General features: G+C 39.9%; 1 protein-coding gene and 1 long non-coding RNA gene across 7 annotated transcripts in view; one reads left to right on the plus strand and one right to left on the minus strand.

Moving 5' to 3' along the window:
* LOC309372381 overlaps nt 1-4,148 on the minus strand; it is a 95,158-nt gene extending 91,010 nt beyond the window's left edge. Inside the window, exons 1-2 of the long non-coding RNA XR_014169483.1 lie at nt 3,383-4,148; nt 1,894-3,240 (exon numbers count right to left, since the gene is read on the minus strand). This is a non-coding gene — a long non-coding RNA (uncharacterized lncRNA). The remainder of the gene's footprint in view (nt 1-1,893; nt 3,241-3,382) is intronic.
* PDE4B (phosphodiesterase 4B) overlaps nt 1-20,927 on the plus strand; it is a 250,155-nt gene extending 229,228 nt beyond the window's left edge. For 5 of the 6 annotated variants that reach the window (XM_081915774.1, XM_081915775.1, XM_081915778.1 and 2 more), the window contains 9 exons: nt 9,385-9,478; nt 10,973-11,148; nt 11,820-11,918; nt 12,068-12,232; nt 13,071-13,170; nt 13,400-13,554; nt 13,675-13,797; nt 17,042-17,224; nt 18,900-20,927. In XM_081915774.1, the coding sequence (XP_081771900.1) occupies nt 9,385-9,478; nt 10,973-11,148; nt 11,820-11,918; nt 12,068-12,232; nt 13,071-13,170; nt 13,400-13,554; nt 13,675-13,797; nt 17,042-17,224; nt 18,900-19,265 (1,461 nt within the window). In that variant the 3' untranslated portion in view covers nt 19,266-20,927. Of the gene's footprint in view, nt 1-8,256; nt 8,753-9,384; nt 9,479-10,972; nt 11,149-11,819; nt 11,919-12,067; nt 12,233-13,070; nt 13,171-13,399; nt 13,555-13,674; nt 13,798-17,041; nt 17,225-18,899 lie in introns of those variants that run through there. The other variant, XM_081915779.1, reaches the window with a different exon arrangement.
* The last annotated feature ends 285 nt before the right edge of the window (nt 20,928-21,212 follow it).

The raw sequence follows: 21,212 nt of genomic DNA on the forward strand, positions 1-21,212 counted from the left end.
TTTTCTATAGCAAGGAGTGAGTTGTGCAAATATTAGTTTTTTGGGCCTATTTAGGATGCACTGCCAAATTAGGGAGTTGCTGTTACCATTGCTAAACATTTGTATAGCGCTAAAATAGACTAAATACTTTTAAAACTTATGTAAAATAAATAAATATAAATAATAGGACATAATAAGCTTTGTGTCCAAAACTAGCCCTATTCAGCGTAGACCCATTGGAATTAATAAACAGAAGTTAGCCATGACCATTAGCCCTCGTGGGCAAACTTCGAGAACTCACTGGGGTTTATTTACCTTTAATATCCTACCTAGAACTTTAGAGTTTGCAGAATACCCAACTCTGATTTAGGAAGATGATGGTTGCCTTAACAGAATACAGATGCAGCTTATGGCGTGCTACCTGGTTTTTTGGGCTTAGTTAGCACCGAGGAACAGAGTTTTGGCTATTTTCCCTTGCAAATTTGGAAACTGAGCAGTTCCATTTCATATCCTTAACACTGGGTGACATTGATTAATTGAAATCAACAATTAATAAAGGATTTTAATGTGCCATAACATTGTCTCAGGAATGCCAATGATCTTGCAAATGATCTTGCAAAACTGGCTCAATAAGCAATTGATTTGAGACCAAAATTTGTATAAGAAAAGATGGAGAGGAGTTAATGTGTTTATTTTGGACTGTCCTTCCTCTTTGTCCCCCACCCTTTTTTAAAAAAAGAAAATGTAACACCGCTGTGAGATAAATGAAAATTGATAATGAGGTTGATCATGAGGGAAATGTACATTTATTTATTTTTTATATTTTTGTTCTTCAGCCAAGATTCAAAACTAAATCTCTCTGTGATGTGCAGACATGTATCCTCTCACCTTTTCTAAATTGATGTTGATATCCTGTTTGGAACTGAATACAACTCACGTCCTTTGTTTGAGTTTGAGCATGGTGCCAAATAAAGAATTTAGTGGGATTAGCAAGAGTCTCTTTCCCCAAACATGGCACCAGACAATGCCAACTTCTCCCATGTTATCATTGATTGTGTTTCTTCCTCACGTGGAACTTCTGCACCAGATTTGTTTTTTAAAAGCAAGACTGATTTCGTCTGAATACCTTACAACTTGAATTAATCTAAAAATCCTATGCAGTTCTTTCCCATTCAAGCCCTTCCATGCTTTCCCATGGAAAGAAGTATGAAGAAAAGTAAAAAAGGTTGTAATTTATCATGAAATTGACCGATCATTCCATGTGTCCAGCATGCTGAAAGTCCTCATTCTTGGCGCTGGCACTTATTTTAGAAAATTACAGGACTAGAAAGCATGAGGGAAAATCATCAAGTCCATCTACTGCCTTGAGACAGGTGGATTATGCCCAGTGTACTTTATATTAAATAGACCAAGAACTAGTTGCTGAGGTTAATTATGTGGGATGTGAGCTCAGTAGCAAGAACTTTGTCAGTTCTAATAGTAAGTTCATGCAGTTGATGTGACAGACATTGATAAACAAATTTACCCAGGATCATTAATAATATTTATTCATTTATTTATTTATTTATTTATACCCCGCCCATCTAGCTGGGTTTCCCCAGCCGCTCTGGGTGGCTTCCAACAGAATTAAAAGCACAACAGAACATCAAACATTAAAGACTTCCCTAAACAGGGTTGCCTTCAGATCTCTTCTAAAAGTCAGAGAGTTGTTTATTTCCTTGACATCTGGTGGGAGGGCATTCCACAGGGCAGGTGCCACCACCAAGAAGGCCCTCTGCCTGGTTCCCTACAGCTTCACTTCTCGCAGGGAGGCCCTCGGAGCTGGACCTCAGTCTTTCAAGGGATAGTCAGTGGATATAGTTGGCTCACTGGTCAAATTGCCATCTGTCTTTTGAGTAAAGAGAGGGAGGTGACTAATTTATTATTGTAAATGTAAAACATCAACATTAATGCAAATCTGAAGTAGTACTTCCCAAAGCCTTTTAAAGAATTGTAAGTGCAGTGTTTTTAAAAACAAGAAGAAAAGCAGGGACACCATCATACTTAGCAATTCTTACAATAGGCAAACCTATTAACTGAAGAATGACTCAATGTCTGGCACAGTTAATTAGCTCATAATTGTTTTTACAGTAGCCTGAAAACATGCATAACAGGAAAACTTCACAATTGGGATCTATTTTTCACAGCTTTACATTTGCATTGACCATTGTTAAAAGATAATGATAGAATGGGTTTTAAGCTTAATCATCTATTCAGATGTTCACAAAGTGTGATCTTGTAACTGATTATGTGTATGCAGTATCTTTATTTCACTGTCTTAATTAAAATAATACAATTTAATCTCACTCTACATGCGGGGAAAAATTATGAATGCAAATTAAGTTGTGAAAGCTCACTGAAATATACAAACTGCAGCATTCATTCAACTTACCTAACCTAAAATAGTTATAATTTTCTCTTGTTTATATGCAATAGTTATTTTACATGTCACTTTTAGTAATTTAGATTTTTTTAAAAAAATATTTACAGAGGGCTACACTAGTATTCATGGATTTATTCGGGGAAATCAGTATTTGCTTACCCTGCAGGCACAATTGTGTTTCTATGCAGCATCTGACATCAGTCAGTGCTCCATATGAATGTTATAAAGGCTTGTTTGTATGGTGCAAACTCAGTGTCAATAAGACTCCATCTGAAGTTGCTGACCAAGCAAGCAATTTATCTATATACCAGTTGCTTCAAAATGTCACTGGATTACATTTTGTTAAGCAGAGTCATAACCTATCAATGCCCTGTACGTTCCTCCCCGCCTTTATCACGGAAATTCCACTGAGTGGCATGGCAAAAACCAAGAGAAAGTTAAGCAGCATATCTGAATGCAACTGACATCAATGGACCCCTGTTCTGAATTCAGCTCTTGCTCAATTCATCCAAATTAGATTTGGGCATGCCTAACTTCCAGTAGCATCCAATTAAACTGGTGCTTCTTCAGATTGCCATTTAGGCTTGTGGGCTTTCTATAGGCATTTGGTTGGTCATTCTGAGGGCTTTTCCACACTTACCTTTTGCCTCACTCTTCCCAGGCAGAGGACTGTGCTTTAATGTTCCATGTCTGAGCAGTTGTTGGTGAGGTATTTTTTTGTCCCCCTGAGCTTTAAAGAGCAAAAACCCACTCTTTAAAGCTAAATCAGAGCAGACGTCAATTTGGGTTTGCTGCAAAGGAATGTTTGCTCCAATTGAACTTTAAATCGCAGGTCATGCCTGAAGAAAGCAGAGGAAAGTTAAGTGAGCATTAACCCTGAAAACAGAATGCTGGGCTATGTTCTTGTCATGTTCATGATGACGGTTCTTGTCATGTTGTATGAACACACACTTACCTCCCATTGAACCTAACAGAGCTTACCTTTGAATAGACATGCAAAGTATTTCACTGTTAATTGTACACATCCATCTGAAAGGAAGTGTATTGTGAGCAAAGGAAGTGTGGACAATGAGTATGAGAGGAACTCTTTCTTAGACCCATGCAGTCTTCAGCCTGCTCTCATGTAGGCCCTATTTAATTTATAGGTGACTGGGCTCTTCAAATGTCAGCAGAAAGGCAATTCTCCCCTGTAGACTGCTGGTCAGATTATATATATATTATTTCCCCAACTGTAAGCAAATTTAAGAAAACTACTTCCTATCCAAACTCCTTTATTAATATTACAGAGCCATAGCTTTGTGTTCAGTATAAAATTAAATGTCTTAGATTATATTGATTTGGTTCTCAGAATAAAATCTTCCTTAATTGAAAGCCTGACGTTCTTTCGCTTTTGACTAAGTTGTTGGCGCACCAGTCCATTGATCTGAGTCCTAAATGAGATTCATGAGCTTGAAAGTCATTCCCCTGCGCCTACGTGGCTGAGATTCCTGACCTTCACAGGGAGCATCATTCACACCTTCTCTTGCCCATATCTTATGACATATTCCTGAGCAAACCCATCATGAGCCGGTCGGAGAGTGACGCACACCAGAAGCTGCCTCTGTCCATGTGACGCTTCTCCCAGAGCACCCACTTGGAAGCACACAATGCTGGCAGGCAATTTAAAAGACTTCTTTTCGCAGTCTGTAAAGGAAACGGTTCAGATACGTTGTAGCTTATATTTAATTTCAGAGTTTTATAACTCTTTGTTGTTTGCACATAAACACCAGGATTGTGTGTTTTCTCTTCCAAAATCCAAAGTATTCAATCACATATTTCCCATTCAAACCCAAACTGTAGAAAGTGAGAACAAAAAAAAATTCATTCCAGTAGCACCTTAAAGACCAACTAAGTCAGTTCTTAGTTGGTCTTTAAGGTGCTACTGGAAGGAATTTTTTTTAATTTTTTGTTTGTTTTGACTATGGCAGACCAACACGGCTACCTATCTGTGTAGAAAGTGAGGGCAGCTGAGTACTGTAGGAGTAGTAATAAGCCAGAGTAGCTAAAAGCTCTGAACATTCTTTGACGGCCGATTCTCAGATTTGTTTTTTTACTTGGACAAAGCATGTATAGGTAGTATTGGCTGTGTGCTCTTCCTGCAATCTAAAAGACACAACATAGGCTGCTGTTAGCAAGGTTCGTGTTGCCATTGAACTGGTTATACAACCTGTTCAGTTTTCCTGTTACTGCGTATATAGCCCACTTGGGAAAATGAACTAAGCAGTCACACAGAGGACTGAAGGGTATGTGTCTAACAGATGTTGTTCTGCTGCTGCTAGTTTTCAGTCTTGGCTATTTTGTTCTGGGGTCAAAATTATTCGTGGCTTCTGAACGAATCCCTTAGTGCTTTCCATCACAACTTGGAGCTATTTCATTTTCACAGCAATCACTTCAGATCTGTGAACATCATAGAGTATTCTGGTGTGTGGAGGAATGGGGGAATTTTGTTATAGTTATGGTTTATCGATCAGCTGGTGTGTGGTGAGTTCAAACCTGTAGGACCAGCTGTGCAACTGGTTTCCCATGGGAAAGCCGATAGCATAGCTGATCCTTGCAGAAATCCACTTTGCTGTCCCAATGCTTGGGAAGCACTGAAAACAGGGCTGTGAAGAAAGGACATTGTGCAGTGCTTCCAAAATGCCCCAAAGCCAGCTGGCTCTCAGGCTTTTGGGAAGCACTGCACAATGTATTTTGCAAGCCCTGTGCTTAGCACTTCCAAAGCATCAGCCATAGGGCTGACAAAGCCCCTTGTGCTGCGGTTCCCAAGCACCTAACAACCAGCTGGCTGTGTAAAGCATTTTGGGAAGTGGTGCGTGAAGCAGTTAGCAAGCCCACAATGATGTCAAATGATTGACATGCGGGATGTCTCATCTACCAGTCTAAGGTGGCCCTCAGGGTGGGGGCAGATAAGAATAAGGTTCATAAATGGTTTATTGGAAACCAATCTTGTTTCTACCTGTTAGGATGGAGAAAATCCCGTGCAACTTCTGTTTAGCGGTGGTGATTGGTCAGTCAATTCCAATGGAACCTCTTCAGGTCAAACTTTTTTAGCCCTGCGGAGTAGAGTTAGCAGAGGTCTCTACTTCTTAACTTCTTAATTTATGTAGTTTGAATTCCAACACTTAGCTTACCTTGTTGCAAGCAAACAAGGAGTTCTGTGAAATTATTTACATATTATCTGGGCATGGGGTACAATTTAAATTTCTGGGCAGGCTGGTTCTTCATATGTGGTAAAGACCAAACAAGCAATTTATCTAAACAATAGCTAATCACACCTGTATACTATTTTAAGCATTTGATTAAAAAAAAATCAAAACATGATCTATTGCCTGAAAGGAGAGTAAATAATATGTTTCTCTACCCAATGAGCTCCTTTCCAAGCCATTATTAGGATAAAAGGTTGACCCTAGGATCAGCATGGGGAGAAGCTATTAAAATGTTTGGATTGCCAAGACTTCATATTTCAAAAGGATATCACTTATTCCAAGCCATAAGAGATGCGGGAAATTGAATGGAATATCAATAGAACAGTCAACTTGGAACCAATTCTGAAACTGTAATATGGCACTTATTGCTAAGCTACGCTGCAATTTGCCAGTACATTTGTACCTTGGAAGTTGAACGGAATCTGTTCTGGAAGTCCGTTTGTTTGACTTCCAAAACATTTGAAAACCAAATCGCAGCTTCTGATTGGCTGCAAAAAGCTCCTGCAGCCAATTGGAGCCCCATCGGACGTTTGGGTTCCAAAAGAACGTTCACAAACTGGAACAATCACTTGCGGATTTGCAGCGTTCGGGAACCACAACATTCAAGTTTCAGGGCGTTCAGGATCCAAGATATGGCTGTACAGAGAATGGGATCGTAAATCTCTTGCCTTTCCACAAGGAGTTAAAATAAGCAAGGAAAAGGAATAGACCTAGCTCTGCCCCACAGTTGCAAAATATGTATTGGTTGCTTCCAGGCCTTCATCCTGATTTGTTTGCAGGGAAGTTATACGACATTGCATCAATCACAGCACTTTATGGTGGAGGTGTGGGGAGCGATTTATTGTGCAAGGGCTCAAAACCCACTTTAATTTTGCAACCTGAATTTGCCAGTGTGCCATTGAATGCCACCCACAAAACTGCAACAATCTGGAAGCACCCACTGTTACTATATAATCACTCAACCTCTCTTACGCATTAACTCCACTAACATGGGAATAAATAAAGGGGAAGAGCTTGAAGTGAGAAGCAGCACTGATTGTGGGAACGGGGGCTTATCTGTGGCTACACTTAAAAACCAGTTTAAATAAGTATTTATGTGAATTTGTGGAGCAGTGCCAACCTAGCAGTTAAAAAGCACGTCAACGTGCAAGTAGATAAATAGGTACCGCCCCTGCGGGAAGGTAAATGGCATTTCCGTGCGCTGCTCTGGCTCGCCAGAAGTGGCTTAGTCATGCTGGCCACATGACCCGCAAGCTGTACGCCGGCTCCCTTGGTCAATAAAGAGAGATGAGCGCCGCAACCCCAGACTCGGCCACAACTGGACCTAATGGTCAGGGGTCCCTTTACCTTTAAAAGAAACAAATGTTACTGTTTTCTGTTGCTAAAGGTCGTATTGAATAAATCACTTTGTGACTGAAGAAAGAATAATACTTCTAATGCAACTTCCATATAACAGACTATTCTTTATAGTTCATATGTATTCTATCATGATATAGATCATGACGTCATGATTCTGGTACCAAAAATGCTTAACAGCTTTTAAGAAGTAGATAAAAATATTTTTCTGGTCGAAGCTTTTGTAGCTTAGGTTTGAACCAACAAATAGCAGGATTTCTTTTGTCCAAAGAGACGGAGATTCTATATTACTAGACTGGCTTTACACACACACAAACACACACACACACTTTAGATCTCAGGAATTAGCTTCCAATTTGCTTAAAGCACTCTTGGAATTCCTGTAGCAGGCCATTAGGGCTGCATGACAGTAATCTGAAGGGAAGCCTGTCTGTAAAGGAGGGTGCTGTCATGTGGTGCTGTTGCCATAGTACCATGGTATTCTTTTGACCAGCTGTATATGAACTCTTGAAGAAGGGAATGAGATATGTGGGGTGGGGGTGGGGAAGAAAGCAGCTTTACATTATGAACCTACGCTGGCTGCTAATTAAAAACAGAAATAATATGAAGCTCACCTTTATTTTTAGAATATCCCTGACTCCTAAAGTGGTCGGGGGGAAGAGACAAAAGCGGTGCAAATGTGCTTGAAATGACAACAATCATTCAGTCTGATTTATTTCACTTTACTGAGTGCTTTTAGTGTGGATTCATAAACTGACATAAGAAGAGGCAGCGTTTGCATGCCGTGGTTCCTTTGCAGCCTGGGCTTGTAAATGACAACATGCCGCATCCTGCATCACATTGGGCTTCTGAATAACTTCTTTTAGGGAACAGGCTATGGAAATCATCTTACATTTTGCTCTGCAGATATCACATCGCTTTCTATGTTTGCTAAGAATTTCAGAAGTGAAAGCTGTCTGGTTTTCTTTGCACTGAAACATTAAAATACTTCTTAGCCAGATGTGAGCATATGTATCTTCTCTGTATATGTAAAGAAATACAAAATCATATTGGAAATGGTAGGGAGAAAACAATTATAATTTTAAATCAGTGTCCTAAAGCTGTGTTTAAAAATCTCTGTGAGTGAAAGGGGATTTCCCCTAATGGCAATGCAGTGATCTGGAGGAGGAGGAAGAAGAGGAGGAGGGGGGCTGCTCGCCTTATTTTGCCTTGTTTAGATATGCACAGGGCTTCCTCCATTTTAATCTTTCTTTTGAAAAGATGGCTGTATATCTAAATCGAGCAATGCCTACAAAAGCAGCCGTCAGTTCTTTTTCGCTCAGTTCAGCAAAGGAACACTAATTTGGAAACCCCCCTTCAGACAACTAAGCAGCCAGGACTATTCATAATTCATAAGTGCTTTAAGGCAGCTTGCTGGAAACAGTTGGATTAGCTCTCACTCCTCTACGCAGCCCTTTTACATCATTTTTGTGTGTGTCTTTTGCCGACAAAGCCTCCAACAATACATTCTTTTCTTCAAACCTGGAATACAAACCTTGGTGTTGTCTTGGGGTAGCAAGTAGCCATTATTACAGAAATTGTTGAGTTTTACCCATATTAATCTCACTGACCGGGAAATCCTTCTTCCTGAGGAGTTCCTCTCTCTGATCTGCGAATTCTTCATAAGAGATTTCTCACTTTTGGCGTGCAAAGTCTTCCAAAAATGCCTGAGGCAAACTATTTGTTATCTGTATCTTGGGGTTATATCAAGGTGGGTTTAAAATAAAGAAAAGCAAATAATAATGTCCAGTTGTGTTATTTATATGTAAAGTATATATCAGGATCATATTTATTGCTATATAGGCTTAAACATGTTAGATTCTTGTACAGTAAGGTGTAATATTGACATACAAATAGAATGTCATGAAAAATGGGAGCATCATTTTATGATCATTTACACAAAGTATATTTAAGTTGTATGCAACTTGATAGTCCAGGCAAATGCCATATTAACATTTCATTTTTTCCTGGCAAAAAAAAATATAAATTGATGCTGCTTTTGTGTTGTATGTGGGAAATAGCTAAATCGCTCGTGATCAAGATTTAGAACAGGTTTATAACTTGTGAGACCAAAAACTGCTCTAAAATCGACATAGTTTTCCAGAATTAGGTAAAATGTATCTTCTTTTTTAAAATGATATTTTAAAAAACTGACAGCACCATAACCTTAAATCGCACCATGTCGTCTAAAAATATTTATTATATGTTTATAGTTTATCGATAAAGGCATTGCTGAATGATGTCATCTTTAGGTTAGTTAATAATGTCCCATTTTATTTACTGTGCACGTATCATTCAAAAAAACTGATGGTTTGGGTTTTCTTTTCTTCTAATTACCAATAGTTCAAGAGAATGTTGAACCGAGAACTGACACACCTTTCGGAAATGAGCCGATCGGGGAACCAAGTGTCTGAATATATTTCAAACACTTTCCTGGGTAAGTTATTTAGCACCAAACCCATTCCATTCTGTGTGTAAGTTAGGTTTTAACAAGCATGGCCAGGCTCTGATGTGCATGCGGAGCTGTTCTTACAGGTGCAATGATGCTTCAGTGATGTAGCTGCACTTAGTTAAACTATGGAACGCACTCCCATAGGAGGCAGTGATGGTTACCAGTTGAATTGGCTTTGAAAGAGGATTAGACAAATTCACAGAGGAGAGGACTATGGAGACAGTAATGCTTCTGAACACCAGTTTCTGGAAACTACAGGATGAGAGAGTCCTCTTGCCCTCGAATCTTGCTTGCAAGTTTCCCACAGGCATCTGGTTGGACACTGAGAGAACAGGGTGCTGGACTAGGTGGGCCAGTGGCCTCATCCAGCAGGCTCTTTTTATGTTTACAACCCCAACCCCTTCCTTTCCAATCCCAAACCCACTGCGCCGCCCAACAACCCATTTTAAGAACCTAGTGGACTTCTGCTTTGAGTGTAGTCATTTGTTTCTCTCATTGAAAGTCTTTTTTAGTGGACTTTAGGAATCAGTCTCCAATGCAATGAAAGGAGCTGTGGTCAGGCAGGGTGACCGCAGAAGCCCCAGTGCTGTGTAGGGATGAGCTTGAGCAAAGAAACTGGAAAAAATGCTGTGGGGTGCGCATTTCATCATGGCATGTCTTGGGCAGCAGATGAAACCGTGGCGTATGAAGGGAGCGTGATTTATTCCTTTACGCCACCTTTAAACAGAAGAAAAACCTAATTAGTAAAATCTAGAAGTATAAGAGCATACAGGTGCTATCGAGGGCAGAAGTTAATGTTGCAGGACGTTGCTTAGCAACCATCCATATTCCATACTCCCCAGGCTTGAAGTAGTGGGGTTGAGAATGGTGTTTGCTTGCCTGGGGCTATTCATCATGGTGCATTATAAAGCTGAAAAGTTAGAGCAGCCATGTCAGATAACTCTGTGGTTGGGCCTGAAGTGGCTTGCCCATTTCACCAGGACAGCCCTACTTGCCTGCTTTTATAAAAAAAAAAATAAGTAAAAATAACTCGTTTGTCTTCAGTGGATATTCTTAGGTGTTGACAGTTGAACACTTTGGCCCACAAAGTGAACACTTCGATCCACAATCTTTATCCAAGCACTGATCAAGTGCACAAAATATCTATTGAACAAATAATGATGATATCACTGTGTTAAAATTGTCAGTGATATTGGTCCCTTTTTAAGGGCCTCTGCCATTAATGGCTCCCGTTGACTTCATCCATCATATAGCTCCACCTTTGGTTATTAATCATTAAAAATAATCTTGGCAATAGTAGTAGTTTTTGTCTTTATTTGTAACAGTATCCAAGCATTAGATTTATAAATCCATTAAACTGTTTAAACTATTTTGAATAAGCAAGTAGTATAATATAAACATTGTACACAAGTGATATTAAAACAGATGATACTTTGCTTCATAAACTTTGTAATTCATTTCTCTATATGTTCTTCACAGACAAACAGAATGATGTAGAGATTCCCTCTCCCACACAGAAGGATAGAGAGAAGAAGAAAAAGCAGCTCATGACACAGATCAGTGGTGTGAAAAAGCTAATGCATAGTTCAAGCTTGAATAATACTAGCATTTCAAGATTTGGTGTGAAAACAGAAAAGGAAGACCATCTAGCCAAGGTGAGTGCAGTTAACTTATCGTTATTTTAGTCTTTTGGTGTAAGATACCACTTGCTACCAATGGAGAGAGAGAGATTTTGATCAGCTGCTTAATATAGTATATAACACCAGTATTCAAACGTGTATTCTGATTATATCAGAAAAGTATTCTGTTATGTAGCTTAAGAATTCACCATTACAGGGTGTAGTTTTGACTCACTACTCCCTAGCACATAATTAGCATGGTAGCAAAAAATAGTTAAATACAGACATACCTTGGAAGTCAGACAGAATCCGTTCCAAAACGTTTGGAAACCAAAGCAGGGTTTCTGATTGGAAGCCACAGAAGCCCCATCGGATGTTCGGCTTCCAAAACTAGTTCGCAAACTGGAACAATCACTTCCGGGTTTGTGGCGTTCGGGAGCCGAAACGTTTGAGAACTAAGCTGTTTGAAAATCAAGGTTCAACTTTATGTTCAAATATGTAGCTTCAATTTAGGAAGAGATGTTCTTCCTTGTTCCTTTTACATGATATATAATGTTCTTTCGATAACTGTCTTATGAGAGAGAGAGAGAGAGAGAGTTTTGAGTTTATAAATATAGCTATAGACTACTTATGGGCTTGCCTTCATTGCATTAGTGTTGTAAATCCCTTATTTTTTGTTTAATATTGAGTGTTTTCTCCCCCTCTAGGAGCTGGAGGATCTGAATAAATGGGGTCTGAACATATTTAACGTTGCAAGATATTCACACAGTAGACCTCTCACCTGCATTATGTATGCTATTTTTCAGGTTCGTAATTTCACTGGTTATATATTGCTTCAGATGGTTGCATTTAAAGGCAGCAACAACAAAAAGTCCCATCCCATCCACCCCTATGATGAAGCCTTCAGGTTTGCATCACCTTATAACCTTCTGCAATTTAAATTATCTTGAAACAGGAGAGAGATCTGCTAAAGACATTCAAGATTTCATCAGATACCTTCATAGCTTACATGATGACTTTGGAAGACCACTACCATTCCGATGTGGCCTACCACAACAGTCTCCATGCAGCTGATGTAGCCCAGTCAACACATGTCCTCCTGTCCACCCCAGCCTTGGATGTGAGTAGCTCCCCACCTGCAGTGAGAAATACTCATGTTGCAATAGTGAATTTGTTTCGAAGGTTAATTATTTATTTACAGCAGTTCTTTGTTTTATTTTAATTCCTGTTCCTTTGTAGTTGCTTTCACCCTTCTGGGATTCTACAGCTGTTCCGATATGCTCTTGCATTCTTGGTAGTTGCACAATTAAGCTGATTTCCACACCACTAATGGAGAACCTGTGGCACTCCAGATGTTGGGCTTCACCTTCCATCACCCCAGTCAGCATGACCACTGGGCAGTGAGGGTTGGGAATTGTAGTCCAGCAACATCTGGAGGGTTTGGGTATATAGTTAGTAAGATTAATTTAGACCAGGCTTCCTCAACCTTGGCCCTCCAGGTGTTTTTGGCCTACAACTCCTATGATCCCTAGCTAGCAGGACCAGTAGTCAGGGATGATGGGAATTGTAGTCTCAAAACATCTGGAGGGCCGAGGTTGGGGAAGCCTGATTTAGACCTTGATTTCTAAGATGGAACTTCTCAGCAATACTCTGATATCAAAATTTTAATTTTTACATGGAGAAACTTAATATTGAATGCAGTAGATTTATATATGTGCAGTTACATTACCTGTAGTAGGTATACAGGGTCTATTGAGCCCAGAAGAATGTGTCAGAATGAAGGGAAAGTAGCAAATGGTCCTGAAAGTTTTAAACTGTTTGTGTCATTTTAATAATGTGTGACTAAAACAGTCTAGTCCTACTTTAAGAAATGCCTATGATTTGGTTCCTGTTGATGTCTGTGTGCGTGGTTAATGAGTTCAAAATTATGATCTATCTATTGCTCATTTTTGCCTTAGGCTGTCTTCACTGATCTGGAAATTCTTGCAGCCATTTTTGCAGCAGCAATTCATGATGTGGATCACCCTGGTGTCTCCAACCAGTTTCTTATTAATACAAGTGAGTCCTATGTTTATTACAAACACACACGCACACACACACACACATACCACCAATTTGGGCAGTTATACTTCGTGAAACTTATTTACTAATTAGAACTTTTTTAAAAAATCACGTAATAAATATAATACATTCATTTTAAATCATGAAGCCTTGAATATACTGAAGATGAATTTCCTTAGGAATTAATGAGTTACATTATCTGTTTTTTTGTGGGTTTTTTGGTCAGATTCTGAGCTTGCTCTGATGTACAATGATGAGTCAGTCTTGGAAAATCACCACCTTGCTGTGGGTTTTAAGCTGCTACAAGAAGAGCATTGTGACATCTTCCAGAACTTGACCAAGAAGCAACGTCAAACTCTCAGGAAAATGGTGATAGACATGGTAAGGATTGGGTATCCCACCCCCTGAAAACTTCTTACTGCTCATTTTTCTAATGTATGCAACCGAAATTCAGGTTTCTACTTCCTTGCATTTACAACAATTACTTTTCTTTTCGTATAGGTCTTGGCCACAGATATGTCCAAACACATGTCCCTACTGGCAGACCTAAAGACTATGGTGGAAACTAAAAAAGTGACAAGTTCCGGAGTTCTGCTTCTAGATAACTACACAGACAGAATACAGGTGTGTACGGGAGCTTCTGTTTTTGTGATGCTACTTCTCTTTTAAAAAGGCATACTGCTTACTGTGACTTCCTTTAGGGATCAAAACAGAAAACATAACAAGTTATATTCTTGATTTACTGTGGAGAAGGTGTGTCCAGAACCTGATAGTTTGTTCTGCTGTGCGTCAAAGAACTTCTAGCACAAGGCATTGCACTGTTGTTCTGGTGGAAAAAGCCAGCCTATTTTCTGGTAGTTGGGAGCGGGGGGCGGGGGGCGGGCTGGGACAACTTTCTAAGGTGAGGATACAAGGCCACCTGCAGCTTTAGCATGGCATAGTAATGGCTGTGGAAGTGACTTGCACCAAAGGGGGTAGTAAGAGGAAACCAGCTGGGACAAACGTTGACTATATGCTACTGTAGATGTTGCAACGCAAAATTTCCCCTGTGCTTGCAACGGCAGTTGCAAACGTGACTGAGCTGATAAGCACACTGACATTTGCGCACGTAAACTATATAATCATATAAACCTCTCCACAAGATAGGAATCTGGTGGTTTGTGGTTTCCTACATTCTTCAAACCCACTTGGAGAAGACAGGATCCCACAGTCATAAGGAGTATAATCAGTTCAGTGATCATTTGGATTTGTAGTACAGCCAAGTGTTGTGCAATCTGAAAGTTTCTTCTTCACATGCTTATGGCTTCCAAGGATTAAGACTTGTCATGGGTGGCTAAAGAAGAAGTTTATTTCTTAAAGACAGGGACTCCATTCCAATAGTTTACCTGCTTTTTCCACTTTGATGATGATACACCTAGAAACATCCATTTTAGAATATTCCTAGAAATTTCTGTGACTTGAAAAAAATATTTTTATTTGAGGCTACTTATTTAACCCTTATCTTGATGAAATATTTGTCCTACAGTTCCTCAGTGCTTCAGACACAACAGATATTCCAGAAGAGTAACTAGCTTTGTGGCAATGCACAGTGCCCCATGACAAGCCCATTGTTCTTCAGTTCTAAATTTCTCCCAGTTGGCACAGAATTCCCATTTCTAAATAAGCATTACATAAATATGAAAGGAAAATATCCCTTCACAGAATCTCCTACATTAAACCTTTGGCCCTCCTGTAGCAACCGAGAGCTACAACAGTTATATAACATATTCCAGCTTCTAGGAAGTAAGTAGGGTGGAAAGAAACACGACTAGACAGACATTCGGATATCTATAATGCATGGAAAAACAAAGGGCCAGCTAGATGCCAGTCTTGGCAGGCACTGTCTGTGAACCTGCATAAATCAGGGTCACAAATTCTGAATCAGACTCACGAGTTTGACAGCTCAGGTGCTACAAAACCACTTTTCATTTGATTTATTTCCTCCAAGGAGCTCAAGCTGGTAAATGTAGTTTTGTCTTCCATTTTATCCTCACAGCAACTATGTGAGGTAGATTATATGGCATTCCATATTACGTCTTCTATAAAGGTCAGGGGGGGGGAATAAAGTGACACTTTTTAGACTAACTGAGGGAGGTTAGGCTGAGAGATAGTTCATCCCATGGCTGAGACAGAATTTGAAATTGGGTACCTCAGTCTCACTACGATACTAACACTCTGTAGGATTTGCTGACACCCAGATGAACCAGGGACCTTTAGATCTTCAGTCTAACTCTCTCCCAACTGATCTTGAATCAGATTCAAGACACGAGAGTCTGGACACATTTCTTTCTTCCACACTTGTATCTTTAAGGCACAAGCAGCGTAAAGTAATGTGGAATGCAACTCTAAGCTAAAGGGTAGGATGGAAGTTTCCTGTGAAGTAACAAATAAGAATAAGAATAAGAATAAGAATAAGAATAAGAATAAGAATAATAGATAATAATAACTTTTATTTGTATCCCACCCTCCCCTGCCGGAGCTGGGCTCAAAGCAGCTAACATCATATAAAACACAATATGCATAAAAACAAACAAACAATGGATTAAAATGCATCCCAAAATTAATTCAAATAAATTAAAATTAAAATTAGACTGGACAAATGGCTATCCTCAAGTTAAAATTGAAAGTGGTTAATACTCACCTGGACCAACTATTTCCAATAATATTATAAGGACCTGTGAGCGGGCTGGTAAACCTCCTTCGTACTTGTTCATACAAAGAGAAAATGAGTCGGACTGAACCTGGCCAAAGGCCTGGCGGAACAGTTCTGTCTTGCAGGCCCTGCGAAAAGATGTCAAATCTCGCAGGGCCCTGGTCTCTTCTGAGAAAGTGTTCCACCAGGCTGGGGCCACGACCAAAAAGGCCCTGGCTCTGGTCGAGGTCCATCTAATCTCCCTGGGGCTCGGGATCTTCAGGGTGTTGTTATTTGTACTGTAAGGTCCTCCATGGGGCTTACCAGAAGAGGCAGTCCCGTAGGTACGAGGGTCCTAGGTGGTATTGGGCTTTAAAGGTTAAACCCAGCACCTTAAACCTGATCCTGTACTCCACCAGGAGCAAGTGCAGCTGGTATAAGCAGATGTTTGTCCTGCTCTGTGGTGTGGTGAGCCAAGGCCCAACCAGGATCTAAGAAAAGGAGAGGTTCAGGCAAGACACAAGGCAGAGCTCTGAAGTCACTCCAGCAAGGAATAAACTGAGCCCTTATATAGCAGCAGCAACTAAAGCCTTTTGGTAGCCCTGCCTGCACTGCAAGGGGCTGCTTTACTTAAAAGAACCAAGCCTTCCCCAATACTGCAGTGGAGCAGAGGAGCCTCAGGACATCTGCTGTAAAGTCCTCCAAGTCCAAGAATGGCAGTGCCGCATCCTTGGGTTGGAGAGGCAATGGTCCCACAGCCCTTTTGGGGCTGGTCCTGCATCCCCCATCCCTTCAGGTTTGGAATCCTTTCCTCCATGACCCATGAAACAGGACTCCTAGTCCCTGATTTAGTCCCACTTCTGGGGTTTAGGTTTAGTTTAGTTTTGCACTTGAGTATTCAGGAGAGTGTTAGTGCAGCTTGCACAAACCGAAATTATTGCTCATCGTGCATATCCACAGTTAATTAGGGTGACATAACATGACCTCTCACCAAATAATCCACATCTTGACTTAGTAAAAATGTATTTTAATGTTCTTTTTATAAAATACTCCAAAATAAGGGTATTTTTTGTGATCGAAATGTTCTTCTTTTAATGTGAAATTGTACAGGATGTGCCAGCAAGTAGAGAATGAAATGTTTTTCTATTCTCCCTGAGTATGTGAGCCTTCATATTAATGCAGGTTATGCAATTACAGGTTCTCCGAAATATGGTCCATTGTGCTGATTTAAGTAATCCCACAAAATCCCTTGAACTCTATCGACAGTGGACAGACAGAATCATGGAGGAATTTTTCCAGCAGGGGGACAAAGAACGGGAGAGAGGAATGGAAATCAGCCCAATGTGTGACAAGCACACAGCTTCTGTAGAGAAGTCACAGGTATTTGACTTTACTTTACTCCCCCCCACCGCCACATATTCAGTTGGGGTTTTGCCATGAGTGTGAGCTTTTTCTAAGGTGGGGTGGATGTCCTCCCCACCCCCAATTCTGTGTTATTTGCATTTACTGGTAATTCCAGAAGGTTTATTTTTGTATCTGATGCTGAACACAGATTGATTCCAAATATCTAGATGTCTCTGAAACCTTTGTGGACTTTAGCAAAAAAATCCTCTTCTGTCAGCTATGAACGTCTCCATTGTGTGAGGGATATAATCATTATTATTTTTTATATTCCCAATTCTAGTTGCAAATGCTTGAGAACCATTTTGGGGTAATGACTATATCAAGGGTAGCCAATACAGTGTTCTCTGTATTCCCATCAGCCCCAGCCAGCATGGCTAATGGTTAGAAATGATGGGAGCAGTAATTAAACAACATCTGAAGGGCACCACATTGGCTGTGCCTAGGCTTGAGTAGTGGAACTTAAACTGTAGGGACTGAGCGCTCACTAGGTTATCTTTGGCTGGTCTATCTCACTGTCACTGGCTAACCTACCTCACAGGATAAAAATAGCAGAAATTGTGAGGATAAAATGGATGGGAAGTTGTATGCTGCCCTTAATTCCTTGGGAGAAAATCAAGTTGAAAAAAACTACTACTACTAATAATAATAATTAATAATAATGGAAAAGATAGCACAAAAAGATTAAACAATGTCCTTTACAATCCCAAAACAGGTAAAACAAAGTCTATGCATTTTCCTGGTTCAAGTTGTCTGCTAAGAGAATAAACTTTCTACTTAGTGTTAAAAAAGTTGAAACATTTCTAGTGGCGTTTCTTTATGGCTATATAATGTTGAAGAACCCCACCTTCTAATAACCAGGCAAAGCTACTGTATTTAACTTAAAGGTCTCTCCTGAGCATACTCTGCAGGAAGTTTTCGTCACCTTTTGGCTTAAGCTGTCTCAATGGTTACAATGGAATTATAACGGCTCATTTAACATCCTGTTGTGTCTGAAGAAGGCAAATGTGATTTCCAAACCAAACATCCTAGGACTGCGATGGGCTCCTTGGAGAGCTGTTTTCCTGCTCTGTAAAGTTGCCGTCCAGCAGCTTTTGGAATTAAGTGACAAACTTTGGCCAGGCGGAAGACGATAGCTTTTATGGCCATTCAGTTTTCTCTCTTCTGCGCTTCCTGTTGTCAAGCAACTTAGAACTAACTCAGTTCAGAGCTTACTCATCAGACAAAACGTGAAGGCATCATTCTTTCCCCACAATGACACACCATTTCCACAGAACATTACTGTATCCCCACACTGAGTGCAAGGGGCTGGGTGTAAGAGCAGTTGCCTCCCTTCTCTTTCCTGGTGGAGGAGAATATAAATATTAAAGGGAAACATCATCCACCCCTCTGCTTCTGTCCAAAGATAGAGTGCGTTGTGCAAAGTATGTTTACAGTTATAAACTGTTAGAAAACTTCACATCAGAGGTAGGGATGGAAGGACGTGTCAATTTCAGCTCTCAGTTTCTCTCCCCACCCCCCAAGCTTAAATGCAGTTCACCACATTGTGCACCCATTATAGCGGCAGCTTTTCATGTTGTGTATTTTCTTACAGTTCTTTCTTTTGTTCTTAACAAATTTAGACCCGTGGTAACTTCTTTCTGTTGCTTTGCAGGTTGGCTTCATTGATTACATTGTCCACCCGCTTTGGGAGACGTGGGCAGACCTAGTACAGCCGGACGCCCAAGATATCCTGGATACTCTAGAAGATAACAGGAATTGGTACCAGAGCATGATCCCTCAGAGCCCTTCTCCTCCCCTTGATGAACGCAACAGAGACTGTCAGGGCCTGATGGAGAAGTTCCAGTTTGAGCTTACGCTTGAAGAAGAGGACTCTGATGGGCCTGAGAAAGAGAGTGATGGTATCAGCTACTTCAGCAGTACAAAGACACTTTGTGTGATTGACCCAGGAAGAAGGGGTTCCCAAAGTGAAGCTAATATAGAAATTGTGACAGAAGATACATCACCTATCGATACCTAATATATTGTTATCTGTAAGGGTGAATTTAAATACTTCATGCACATGCAGGTTGTCTTGCTAACTAGCCTGAAATCGAGGTCTTAGGTCAGCACCTACCATTGGCTAAAAGACCTTTCCAGCTACTTGAGATTGGAGTCAGGGTTAAAGAGCGTGTAGTGATTGCTCAGGAAATTAACAGGTGATTTATATTGCAGCTTAAGCTTTGTCAGCCAAAAAAATCAAAATCTGGAACCAGTGTGAGTTGCAACTGAACAAGCCTGATCGTGAACAACACTCGGCTGAAATATTTTCTATTCTTAAGAGATTTTGAAATCTAGACAGGTCTGGCATGTAGAACTACTGATTTGTAACTCTGCATTTAAAACTTGTCCACCTGTCTGCAGACCCGTGTGCCTTTTTTATAAAAAAAAAGAACTTCCACGTCTTTTCAAGAAACCTACTAAGTACACAACAAAACATGTTTGATATTGATGTATAATTTTTTAAAAAAATATTCCTGTTTTAACGAAATAGGTCTTCCTTTGTAGGGGCAATACTTGTTTCTTTATTGCAGTTTAATCACGTTGACTTGCTAAATAAAGCAGGGTGCCCTCCTCTTTGCATTACTGCACCATTGGTCACTTTATCAACCCTGCAAAACCTGTGTTGTTAGCTACTGAAAAATGTCCCCCCCCCACCCGCCCCTGGTTAATTGTTTTTGACCTTTCTTTTGCACACGATAAAGTGTAGCTTTCTGTTCCATAGCACAATACAGCACATGTAAAAGTCAACATACTGAGGTAATGTGATGTACATGCTCCTCCCCTTATTTTTTTAAAAAAAAACACTCGGTGGAAGTTGCACGCTTGGTCCTTTGTGTTTTCTCCTCCCCACTGTTCATGTCCCCTTTTCTCTCTTGCACTTGCCTTGAGCTCTAACATGTCCAGTACTGTTTATAACAGTGTATTTATTACTTAATGTATATAATGTAATGTTTTGTAAGTATTAATTTATATAAATTAACATTGCCTGTCAGTGGTGATGTTACTTGTGTAGAATACTCTGCATAAGAGTTGCCTTTCTTGTAACCTTTTGTATTGCATAAAGTAGAAAAACCTGAACATAGCTTAAAAGAGACATATTGAACCCAGAGAGGGCATTCAGGTAGCATTGGCTCACGGGGGTTTCATTTCCACTGGCATTTGGGAAATCATCACAGTTGGTGGGTGATGGAGAAATATTTAGAATCATCTGTTCAGATGATGTGAAACTACTGAAACTTTGAAAGAGGAAACCTACAGTAAAATGCCACAAAATGTTAAGTGTCAGTTTCCAATTAATGAACAACCCAATGTGAATTTCTATGACAAAATGTGAACTGGTGTGATAATTGTGCTGTGAAACTTCTTCCAACAAAGCTTGTTAGGCATGTATACAGTGCCAATCTCAGTTTGTAAAACTATGTTCCAAGCTTTCAGTCCAACTTGTGACTAACTAGTTGATGAAATAGCACAGTTGTGCATGATCAATGGGTTTGTATGTCTGTTGAACACTGCATTGTTCCAGGTGGTTATTTTGTTTCAAAGTTTCACACAATGTATGTTGTTATAGTATTATATATTGTGTTCAGATGCATTCTTAAGAGATTTTTATATGAAGTGAATAAATTAAAGCATGACTTAGGTTGGGCTTTCCTAGATGTTCTTTTTAGTTATCTACTGTGCTTCAGTTGCATGTTTAATGCAAAATTTTTAAATTGGTGGTAGTGAACAAGGTATGAATCGCTCAACACAAACACACATACTAGTCACTGGTAGAGACATGATACTGAATTAGGTAAATCTCTTACTGATTAATAAATACATAAGAACACAGAGGGTGAAACAGATTTCCTACCTTAAGAGTCTCATACCCTGCAGCAAGTTATGGCAGTGTTGTGCCCCATTAATTTCTGTAAGAAGGTTTTTA

Source organism: Podarcis melisellensis, assembly GCF_964234715.1.
Source record: "Podarcis melisellensis genome assembly, chromosome: 6".
Taxonomy (NCBI): Eukaryota; Metazoa; Chordata; class Lepidosauria; order Squamata; family Lacertidae; genus Podarcis; species Podarcis melisellensis.